A 12,500-nucleotide genomic window follows, 5' to 3' on the forward strand; every position below is an offset into this window, starting at 1 on the left:
TCCCTCCAGGCAGGGACCAGTGGATTTTTCATTTTCATTTGTTAGGCAGTGAGGATGATTTGTGCCTAACTAAACTGTTAAAAGCTTTCTAAGTTATGACAAACTTAGCACAATATCTCTTTAAATAAACACTGCCTCAGAGCTGGAATGTGGCAGCTGCTGGATTGCACACACCATTTTAGAACAGAGAATGAAAAAGTATTATTCAATATAAACTCAAGGGGGTGTGGGGAGGGGATTTATGTGGGCAAAATTACATTGATTGGACCTTAGCCAAGATATTGAGGTTAACATCCCTACTCCTGCAAAGTTTCCAGTGGCACCAAATGATCAGATCTATAATTTTGGGTCTCAACATGGAGGAAGCACTTTCACAATATGGTGCCCACTGTTGCCACCTGGGGCATTGGTTCAGTTTTGACTCTGAGATGGCAGAGTACCACTTACTGACTCAAGAATCCCCACTTCCTTCAGCAACAAAGTGTTTTCTGTCTTTCAGCCAAATACTGACAGCATGAACTTGGTTAGCTTGTGAAAGCTGATAAGATCACAGAAAAAGGGCAATAAAATGGCAGCTAGTACTGATCAATTTAGTTGTTCTTCTTTAAGAGAAAGGCTTCCCTTTGTAGATGGTAAAATACTCTGTTAATATATCTGATAGACTTTTTAAGCTTTTTATGAAGTACTAACTACTGGAAAATGAGTATCTTAAAATGTTTCAAATTGGAACAAGCCTTGATTAGATTTATTTTTCATTGGACTGATCAATTTATTTAATTTTATTACTCTCCATACTAATATAAGCTCTAAAGTGGACTGTACATAAATATAATACTGTATTACATGTGGTCCGTTCCAGTAATATTTTAATCAGAAGTTCTTGAAAGAGCACTTATTATCTTTAAAAGGAAATCATGGTAGAAATCTTTATTGAATTAACATGTGAAAACTGTAATGGGAAATATTAACCCTCTAAGACAATTGTAGTAATTTTCTTTGTTATTTTATAACATTTATAAACAAAGAAATGATGCTTGGAGATCACATCCATTATTGGGCAATCAGGTGTGGTGAGAAAAGAGTACAGTAAAATTATAGCGGGCACAAGGTTGTCTATACATGGACTCTGGGGTGGCACTTTAATTAGAGTGACTCTAATTAAAGTGCCCACAGTATCACGTGTATTCAGCGTCCCGTGCTTCAGGTAATGGTGGGGGCGCTTTAACTAAAGCTTGTTCAATGAGCTTTTGTTAAATTGTCCCCGTCACCATTTTGAAATGCGGGGACGCTAAATACATGTGACGCGGAGGCTGCTGGAGCATGCTAATTAGCACATTTCAGCAGACTCCATCAAGTCTGCTCCAACGTATGCTAATTATCACGTCAGAGCAGAAGTCCATCTCGTGTACAGGTGCCCCAAGTGGTTCAGGGAGCTGCCAAATGGATGCTGAGTTAAAGGGAGAACTGAAAGCTTTTTGATGTCTAGTATAATTTTATTGTACTCTTTTCTCACCATACCTGACTTTGTTTGAAAACTTCCATGAAACAAGGTTCTTGGCCTCATTTCCTTTCCCAGAGTACAGCTATTCACATCTCAAAACCTGCCAGATCAGGTCATGGTTATACCTTCTAGGTAGAATGCAAAGAAGGAATGGAGTCATTTTTTATTAGGAAAGCACCAACAGAAACATTCTACCATAAGGAGTTGCTACTTATGCAGGGAGATGCTTTTGACTCCAGTTCTCCATCAGATGCAGCACCCTACCATTTGCCTTGCCAAACAGCTCCATTGACTGTTGTGCAGGGGACAGAGATATGGCCTGTGTCCTTCTTCCCCCATTTTCGGATTAGTGAGTGGAAAGCATCCCTGTTTTCCTAAAATTGAAAACTAATTTCCCCTAAGTCTTAAACAGAGGAATGACAGGGTATTGCTTTATTACCTTCCCATGGTTGCTACCTGCATGATGGGTAGAGAAAATTTGGCTTACAATGAACAGTAATTGACACCTCAATTAGGAATCGTGCTAGAAAAACCAAGTTGTGGAAGCCAATAATGGTGTGGAAACTGAGCTATTCTTATAGAGGATCTCTCCAGGTTGTGGCTGAGGAACATTGGTAGGGCATTGCAGAGAAGCTGCTAATAAAGTTGGCCTGTTCTCAAGATAAATAAAGGATCTTTTTGCAGATGACACCAAAATGTGGGGGAGTAGTAGATACGCTGGAAGGTAGGGCTAGGATTCAGAGTGACCTAGACAAATTGGAGGATTGGGCCAAGAGGAATCTCATAAGGTTCAACAAGGACAAGTGCAAAGTCCTGCACTTAGGATGGAACAATCCCATGCACCAGTACAGGCTGGGGGCTGACTGGCTGGGCAGCAGCTCTGCAGGAAAGGACCTGGGGGCTACAGTGGACAATAAGCTGAATAAGAGCTAGCAGTGTACCTTTGTTGCCAAGAAGGCTAATGGCATACTGGGCTGGATTGGTAGGTGTGTTGCCAATAGGTCAAGGGAAGTGATTATTCTGCCACATCTGGAGTACTGTGCTCAGTTTTGGGCTTCCCACTACAAAAAGGTTGTGGACCAATTGGAGAGAGTCCAGTGGACGGCAACAGAAATGGCGATGGGCTGGGGGACGTGACTTATGAGGAAAGACTGAGGGAACTGGGCTTATTAATCTAGAGAAGAGGAGAGTGAGAGGGGACTTAATAGCAGCCTTAATAGCAGCCTACACTACCTGAAGGGGGGTTAGAAAGAGGATGGAGCTAGACTACTCTTAGTGGTGGTAGATGACAGAATAAGGAACAATGGTCTCAAGTTGCAGCAAGGGAAGTTTAGGTTAGATATTAGGAAGAACGTCTCACTAGGAGGGCAGTAAAACACTGGAACAGGTCACCCAGAGAGGTGGTGGAAGTTCCATCCTTGGAGGTTTTCAAAACCCGGCTAGACAGAGCTTTGGCTGGGATGATCTAGTTGTGGATAGTCCTGCTTTGACCAGGGGGTTGGGCTAGTTGACCTCCTGACCAACCCTAACTTTCTATGACTCCATGATCTTTATCTCCATATTGTGAGCCTGGCACAGATCACAATCAATAGACATCCACACTTTCAATCACATGCAGACACCAAGAAACTAAAGAAAGGCGTCTGGCTTACCTCTGAAAGTTGAAAATGGAATTAAAACGACTGTATATTTTTTCTGTAAGAAATGCAAAAAGTTTCATGAGGCTTCAGAATATGAAAACTACCATCTTTCCACTCATAGTTTAACAGAACCTGCATTGGTATCCAGTTGAATTCTCCTAAGTTCCTAAAACGCAGCTTTATTTTGGCAAGATCTGGAAATCCTGTCTTTGGAGGCTGCTTGGGAATTGGACAGATAACTGATACATAGATTATAGAGAACATCTTTCATCGCCAGGGAAAAAGTAACCATAGAAATAGAAAATTAGTGTTGGAAGGGACCTCAGGCACTCATCTAGTCCAACCCCCTGCACTCATCTAGTCCAACCCCCTGCTCAAAGCAGGACCATCCCCCAAAAGATCAACCCAGCCAAGGCTTTCTCTAGCTGGGTCTTAAAAATCTCCAAGGATGGAGAGTCCACAACCTCTCTGGGTAACTTGGTCCAGTGCTTTACTACTCTCCTGGTGAGAGAGTTTTTTCTGACATCTAACCTAAACATCCCTTGCTGCAGCTTGAGATCACTGCTCCTTGTTCTGTCATCTGCCACCACTGTGAACAGTCTAGCTCAGGGGTGGGCAATTATTTGGGCTGGAGGGCAACTTAATGAGTTTTGGTGAGCTGTTAAGGGCTGGGGCGGGCAGGGCCGGGGAGATGCCTCCTGGCACTAAGGCTGCTGGCAGCTGAGCCTGCAGAGGACATCGTAGATGCAGTGCACTGAGTAGCTGTCCTGTCCGCCCTCCTGCTGCAATGACCCACCGATGCATCAGGAAAGTTGGGGGCAGCTGCCCCAGAATGAGCCCCCCAACTGCGGCCAGCATGGACTCACCTCATAGCTGTGCCATGGCGGCAGTGGGTGATTGCAGTGGGTGGGCAGGTAGGCGGGATGGCTATTCAGCCCGCTGCATGACGTCCTGTCCCATGCAGGTCTGGCTGCTGGTAGCTCCAGTGCCAGGACTGCATAGCTGCTGTGCCAACAGGAAGCTGGGCTGGGGGGATAGATGTAGGGGGCTGGGGTAGGTGGGGGGGGACGACGACAGGGGAGTCTGTGCACTGTACAGCCCAGCCTGGCCCTGGCTGTGGCAGAGCAGAGCGGTGTGGGGCTCAGCCCTCCCTCCTCAGGCTTCCAGTAGCAGCCAACAGGCTGGATAGGATCAATTGGCAGGCCAGATATGGCCCACGGGCTGTATTGTGCCCACCGCTGGTCTAGCTCCATCCTCTTTGTAACCAGCCTTCAGGTAGTTGAAAGGTGCTATTAAATTCCCCCTCAGTCTTCTCTTCTCCAGACTAAATATGCCCAGAATATGAATTTGGATCAAAAACTTTTATGTGCCTAGCCTGTGATTCTGTTTTCTTAACAAAGCATACCATTGCAGTGCTATATCGTGCATGCATCTTGCATTAAGTAGTGTTCACCATTATTCCTAACAGTATAAACTAGGCAACAAGCATGGTCTATGTCTTAGAATTCTTAACTTAAACTACATACTAGTAGTAAGATGCTTGTAAAACTCATGTGGGATCTGAATAGTGTTAACATGTGAGATTTATTCTTCCCCAAGGATTCATAAACAATATTGACAAATATATTGCACACCACATTTTTGACACGGTCATAATGTAAGATGGGAGGTTTGAAAGGTTTAAATAAACATCTAAATTAAATTTGTTAGTCATACTGCAACAGCAGTCCTATTAGTCACTTACTGCAATTTATTTTTATTGAGTATTTTCCAAAAATATTAAGATCTGTGTCTCCTCTGTGTAAGTACTGAACAAAAAAGCAGCTATAGTAATTTGTTCTTTATCAGAATAAACTGATTTCTTTCATCCAGAGGAGTCATTAGGAGGTTGTTAACTTTAAAATAAAACCAACACAAAAAAAGGTCACATCAGCTTCTAGCCAGTATACTGTGAATTCTCTAAAAGATAATGTGCAAGAAGTGTATCTGGTCTTCTTCACAATGCAAATTATTTAACTTTCTAATCCTAGGTTGAACCTAACATAGAATTTTTATTCTTTTAGTTAGTGTTCTATTTTGTTTTAAGAGCCTAATGACTGAAAATCCTCAGCAATGTCTCTTTAGATTATATTTATTTACCAATTCATTTCTTTATTGTCATTTCCTATTATTACAATTCCCCATATACTTTTTTAGTATGAAATGATTTTGGGTTGTTTTTACTAGCTGTCACTGCATCATACATCTTTGCACTGTGTCATGTACAATATAAGATAGAGTAAGGAACAAGAAAATGCAATGTTGGACACGCATAGTGTGGGAAGATGTTGTAACTATTGAACCTCTTTGATGAGGTCTTGGTTTTATATATATTTTTAGAACCATAAGATTATTAGATATCATTGTGGGAGAATGATGATCCAGTGGTAACGGTGCTAGCCTGGAATCTGGGAGACCCAGATCCAAGTCCCTGCCCTACCTTGACATCTTGTGTGATGCTGAGCAAGACCCTGAGGCTGCTTACAGATGTGGAAAAAACCAAAACCAAACAGTGCTTTATTTTAAGCTTGTTGCACCCCTGCACTGAGCACAGGGCATGCCTAGAAGAGGCGTTGTATTAGTTTTACCCAGTTTGTCCAACATCTGTATAGATTGTGCACTTGAACCAGCTATTAGATAAAAGTGCCACAAAGCCCTGCTGTAGGGCCCAATCTGTACAGATGCTGGGGAGCCGAGTCAAACTAATGCACTTCCTCTTTTGGTAAAGTGCTGTTTGGTTTGTTTTTTTTTTCATGTTTGTCAGCAGCCTTAATCTCCATCTGTGGGGATCCATCAAGAAAGCATACTCATCATGGGCTCCACCAGATGACTTGTAATGTACAGCTTATCTAAGACAGTTGACATCAACATTACATTGATATGATGGTCACAAAATGTATAAAGAGATCCTTTTGTGGAAATCTTTCACATGTAAATGTGTTTCACTCCTTATCCATGGTTTACAATTTACATTATGGACATATTTTGTATTTAAAAATCTTCCTTCTGTAGGCAAACAGTAAGAACACTGGGCTCATAATAGTATGTGGGAATCTTTTTGACAAAAAAAAAAAAAATCAGAGACCATCATTCAGTTGCATGAGATTTACTGATATGAAGACTTATGTAAAAATAGTAAATGCTTATGGCCAGATTTTTATTGAGATTTCCATTAGCATTCAAAGATTTTTACATTATAAGACGTCATTGGGTCATATTGTCTCTATAGACATTAACCACTGAATTCATTGAGACAAGATTATTTCTGCTACCTTATTTTAAAGAGGGCAAAATTGTGTTGATAGGGCAACATTTTCAAAGCTAGGTGTGTAAAGTTAAGCACCTAAGTTAGTTGGCACCAAATAATGTATAAAGTTAAAGAGATGAAGGAGAAAATCATATTTGAGTAAAGGGCAAAAACTACTTTTTATTTGCCCTTAGTATGAATTGCCTGAGGTACAGGTTCAATGGGTTCTCAAAACAAGTTCACCTTCTTTCTTTATTTGCATGGCAGCAGCTGAGAAGATTTTTAAAAATTACCAAATGTAATCTTAATGATTTCTTATACATTTTAAGATACATAAAAGCAGTCTGTTTTCCCCTTGATGCATACTCCTAACTCTCTCTAGCACTTAGCAAACATGTAGACACATCTGACAAAAGACCATAAAGGAATGATCAAAGAAATAAGAATGGGGGGGGGGGGGGGGGGGGATCTTCATAGTGTCCCTCATTTCCTCACCAAAAAAACCCCAGGTTTCTGATTTCAAAGTTAAACTTACATAATTGCATTGCAAGAAATGTATAAATTAGATATCTGCCATGTTCACATATCGTGTGTGTGTGTGTGTATGTGTAGGTATACATATGTATGGATACCCAGGTACCACGTAAGTACACACAAGTATTTTGCATTTGCAGATATATGTAGTATGCATACACCCACTTATATTTGCTGTAGCAGAGGTACAAAGTAAATGCCTGCTTAAATTGCATACCTTATTATGACTGTTTATTTCCACTTGTTTGTAATGGTCTCTTTCATAATGATTTCTATCTATTTGTAAACAAATATGGTCAAACTTTCCATCAGTTCCCACTTCGGCATCTTAAATGAATGGGTCTCCATAACAGCTCAGGTCTTTCAAAGAGCCTTTTCGAGAATCTGGTCCTAATTTTGTGCAGTGAGCATGTTTGGAAACCTGACCTGCTGTGAATAAAGTTCTGATCTTGCCTATGCTTACTCTTGAATACAGTACTAGTTTCTGTTAGTTCCTGTTGGGTAAATCCTTGTAAGTCATTGAGATATAGGTATAGGTGCTTTTGAAAGTGGGACTGTTGCTAACTTTGAACAATGTTACCAGATTCTAATTTTAATAAAAATGCTTCTTGTAGTAACTGCTACCCCTGGCAGAAAGTTTGTTTGATTGGTCCCTAAATTATCTGGCGTTCTTTGGCTGTTTCATAGTTGGTAGAGTCGGAAGGGACCGGAGCAGATCATCAAGTCTGATCCCCTGCCATGGCAGGAAAAAGTACTGGGGTCAAACGACCCCAGCAAGGTGTTCATCTAACCTCCTCTTAAAGACCCCCAGGGTAGGAGCCAGCATCACTTCGCTTGGAAGTTGGTTCCGGGTCCTAGGTGCCCTGACTGTGAAGTAGCGCCTCCTGATGTCTAGCCTGAATCTACCCTGTGCCAGCTTGTGACCGTTATTTCTAGTCACTCCTGGTAGTGCTTGGGGGAACAGGGACTCCCCCAATGCCTGCTGATCCCCTCCGACTAGTTTGTAAATGGCCACTAGATCCCCTCTCAGCCTTCTCTTGTGGAGGCTGAACAGGTTCAGGTCCCTTAGCCTCTCCTCATAGGGCCTGCCCTACTGCCCCCTGATCATGCGGGTGGCCCTCCTCTGAACCCTCTCAATGCTGTCCACATCCCTCCTGAAGTGCGGTGCCCAGGAGTGGAGGCAGTACTCCAACTGCGGCCTGACCAGTGCCGCATAGAGGGGGAGTATCACCTCCTTGGACCTGCTCAAGATGCATCTGTGGATGCATGACAAGGTGTGGTTGGCCTTCCCGACCGCATCCCCACACAGTCGGCCCATGTTCATTTTGGCATCAATAATGATTCCAAGATCCTTTTCTGCCTCTGCACTGGTGAGAAGGGAGTTCCCCAGCCTGTAGGTATGCTGCTGGTTCTTCCTCCCCAGGTGCAGCACCTTGCACTTGTCAGTGTTGAAACCCATCCTATTCTCATCTGTCCACCCCTGTAACCTGTCTAGAACCAATTGCAGCCTATTCCTCCCTTCTAGCGTGACCACATCCCCCCACATCTTAGTGTCGTCAGCAAATTTGAATAGGGTGCTTTTTACCCCCCTGTCCAAGTCACTGATGAAGATGTTGAACAGTGTGGGTCCGAGGACCGAGCCCTGGGGGACCCCACTGCCCACATCCCTCCAGGTCAAAAGTCATTTCTGTTGATAGTCATTTGAAAACTTCTGAAAAAAATAGTATGGTTTCATTCATGAAAGCTAGGAATATCTGCTTAAGAGTGCATTCCATGTTGGATTCATGCAACACATAGACACATGCTGTAATAAGCTTGTGTGATTGAAGGGTGTGCGATTGAAGGGTTGGAAAACAAATACATCACAGAAGAGATGTATTTTACAGATTAAATTTGTATTTTGTGTTCTAATAAGGTTGCCCTGTACTGGATTGACTAGTTATTGAAGTCACATCCGCAGTTTTAGATGAGTCCACATATATTCACACCTGTTCCAATTTGCCTTTGCAATTTGTCTCAACTCTCATGACTGTATTAACACTGCTATCAATTTGTATTAATGCATTTACTTTTGTCTTTCAAGTGAGTTACATTTCTGCAAAGGAAACTGTACAAAATAGAAGTCCAAACAGTTAAAATATTCCATCTTAATTGATCTTATTTACAATAAATAATAGTTTGATTCTTAATCAAATGTGTTATGGAGTTATATATTTATGATTGCAACATTCTTAATTTTGTTTCATTCCCTTTTCTTTTTTTCCTTCCACAGTCCTGGTACCTGGGCTAGCTTGGTTCCTTTTCAAGTATCAAACAGGACACCAATCCTGCCGACAAATGTCCAAAATTATGGTTTGAACATAATTGGAGAGCCTTTCCTTCAAGCAGAAACAAGCAACTGAGGGAAAATGAAACAAAAGAAACATTAAAAGAAAAAAAAAAAACAGAAAAGAAAAAAGAAAGGAAGACAGGACAAAAAATGAAACTGAAGATAGAAGAAAAATAGACCAGCAATTGCAGCACTTACAATCACTAATTCCCTTATGGTTGAAACTGTAATGACATAAAAAGGGTCGATGATATTTCACTGATGGGTAAAATGCAGCCCCTGCTAAGTAGCCTTTGTTGTATGAAGTCTGCTGGGAAATAGATGTTCTGTCTCTGACAATATATTTTAACTGACTTTCTAGATGCCTTAATATTTGCATGATAAGCTAGTTTTATTGGTTTAGTATTCTTGTTGTTTACGCATGGGATCACTATTCCTGGTTATCTCACAAAACAAAGGCTAGGCAGCAGCAACAGAGCTGCAGGAGGACAAGGGCTGTGAGCCAGCCATTTTCTCAACTCTCTGATTTCTAAAAGTTTGAAAAAATAAGCTCTGTAGCCTTTAGTAATCAGTACAGATTGATTAAACTGGCCCTTAACCCAGCCTTTTCTAGTGTGTTACCCAGTTTGGAATTTTCAAAGTCAGTATGAACACGCAGACTCTATGGAAGAAATGCCTCTATGTAGGTAAAAGTGTTATCTCCTCATGCAACAGTAAGAAATAATTTAGCATTTTCCCCACTAAAGAAACACAGAGGCAAGTGCAATTTAAAAATTATATCTAAAGGGGAACATCATTATAAGTCCTTCAGCCCTTGGACTCTAAATTGAGGGGATTAAAAGAAAAGAATTTCAAATTACTTTGAACAAATTTATTTTCCCCTCAGTTTTTGAGGGCATTAAAAGGCATTAAATCAAGACAAATCATGTCCTTGAGAAGAAGAAATTAATAGAAACACAGCACTTATGTTGGTTTAGCTGCTGCCCCCCCCTTAAGGGGTAGGATTTATTTATTTAAAGTTACTGGTTGCATCAAGAACCCATAGGGTGTATATAAGGTTCTATAAAATCTGCATTGTAGAGACAAAGAGAAAGGCAAATCCATGTCACAAGGGCAAAGCTTATAGTTTACAAACTGGGAATACCAGGGTGGGGGTGTTAAATGTATTTAAAAATGCACTCTCAAAAGAAGTCTAATCACAGGGTGCTGAAAACTTGCATGGTGCTTTCAGAAATTAGCCTTGTTCAACAAATTTCTCATATTGACAGACCTATAAATGTGCATGGGCAGACAAATTTTGCCTCGATGTCTCTTAAAAATCAATCAATTAATTAATTAATTAAAATACTCTTTCCAGTAATCCTAATTTGCACGAAGATATAATGTCCACATTACGTGCCTTGCCTTGAAATCTAAGAAAAAAAGACAAAAAACAAAAAAACCACAAAAAACAAAAACAAAAAATCACAAAAAAATTGACATCACTACACTTGTTTTGCTGCATTTATTATCATTTTAAATCTTTACCATTTTTATGACAAAATATTTTGTACTCCAGATGGGAAAAAGTGTGACATCATGGATTTTTTAGACAGTTATACCTTTATCTCACATTTATAAAGCATATCATGGCTGTGTATAGTTGCCGCTTAAAAATTGTAATCGACCAGCAATATTTTCAGTATTTTGGTGTTTTTTCTATTAACCTTTCATGTTTTTCATCTTCCAATTAATATTTGGGGGGGGGGGATTCAAATTTATACGAATTATGCAATACCAAGTTTTGCCTATGTAGGTAGTGCTTTTAGCTGTATTGGTTATTATAGGTAAGTACACAGATTTAAAAGAAAAAAAAGAATAATGTATGCTTTTTTTGTTTGTTTTAATTGACCAAAGTGGGTACTGCTATTTTTGCAGTGTGATGAGGTCCTTTTGTGTACTGAGAGATGGACAGGGGATTTTTTTTTATACATATATATATATTCTGGGGTGGGTGGGGAGGATTTTTAACACTTTACAGTGTAGCTGTGAAGCAGTGCACCCTAAGCCAGGCAAGGGCTGCAAAGCGACTGTTCTGCCTACTGTGACAAACTTTCAAATAGGTTCCCTCTTTTTAACTTCCCACCTGGGGTGCAAGCTGAACTCATTTCTGGATTTTTTAGGAAAAAATAATGGATTCTGTTGGAGGCAGACTTGACTTGAGAAAATTGTTTTTACTTCTTTTTATTATTGTTATTATTAGTATTATTTTGAGAGGTCAAGACCCACAGTGAGACTGGGACGTTTCTCTTTTTGGCAAAGGTATTACATCCTCAGATGTACACATTAGTGTGTGTTCTTAGCTAAGAATGACATGGAAATATACTTTCTTGTATGAGAGGCACATACTGGGCCAAATTCTTTGCTGGGGTAACTCGATTGACTTCTGTTAACTCCAAAATAGCTATGCCAACAGAGAATTTGGCACCCTATATTTAAATGACCAGCCACTATTCTTTATTTTATGTCAAAGAATTTAGTTTAGTTACACAAAGCATCTGATTTTCAGGCATCTCCCTTAGCAAACCAGTGCCAGAGGTTTAAAATTTCTTCACGTGCAAAAGGTCAGATGGAAAGTTGCAGTTATGTACTGTGACTTGAATAGATTTAAAGTAGACTGTAAATAAAAGTTTATTTCAAGTACAGTAAAAATCTTCCAGACTTGTAGTGGGCCATTGCTTCACATCTTATACATGTATAGGCTTCATGTTGTGGCTCGCTTAGAGTGCATTTTCCCATCAAAGTCCAAGGTGCAAATGGAGTGGGGAATAAGTCCATTAAATGGATACTCCTCTTCCCCACCACCTTGGCCATGGATAATTCAGCCCTTTAAGGCTGTCCCTACACTAAGTATTTTCTTAAAGTTTCTCCCCATTAAACTACCGGTGGTGTGCATTCTAATAATGGTAGCATGGCTAAGAGTTCTAGTGGCAGCAAGATGCTTACATTACTGCTGCGCTATCTGAAGCCACTAATATATCCCCAACCCTATTCAAAGCAAATGGAAATGATGAAGTGGTTAAGAATGTGGCATGTGCCAGCATCTTGTTTCCATTAGAGCTCCCACTATCTTCACTTCAGTGGAGTTGTACTGGTGGGACAGTTGAGAAGAAAGCAGCGTAGTCAAGGCCTAAAAGGCAACAGAGAGAGAGAGAGAGAGAAGCTAGAAAT

General features: G+C 40.6%; 1 protein-coding gene across 10 annotated transcripts in view; it reads left to right on the forward strand.

The window, feature by feature from the left end:
• Nucleotides 1-12,500, forward strand: part of NFIB (nuclear factor I B) — a 257,933-nt gene that overhangs the window by 242,034 nt on the left and 3,399 nt on the right. For 8 of the 10 annotated variants that reach the window (XM_014524710.1, XM_025215529.1, XM_025215530.1 and 5 more), the window contains one exon: nt 9,234-12,500. This exon is cut by the window's right edge and continues 3,399 nt beyond it. In XM_014524710.1, the coding sequence (XP_014380196.1) occupies nt 9,234-9,363 (130 nt within the window). In that variant the 3' untranslated portion in view covers nt 9,364-12,500. The remainder of the gene's footprint in view (nt 1-9,233) is intronic. The other 2 variants (XR_003096234.1, XM_025215535.1) reach the window with 2 other exon arrangements.

The sequence above is a fragment of the Alligator sinensis genome, unplaced genomic scaffold (genome assembly GCF_000455745.1).
Source record: "Alligator sinensis unplaced genomic scaffold, ASM45574v1 scaffold185_1, whole genome shotgun sequence".
In the NCBI taxonomy this organism is placed as follows: Eukaryota; Metazoa; Chordata; order Crocodylia; family Alligatoridae; genus Alligator; species Alligator sinensis.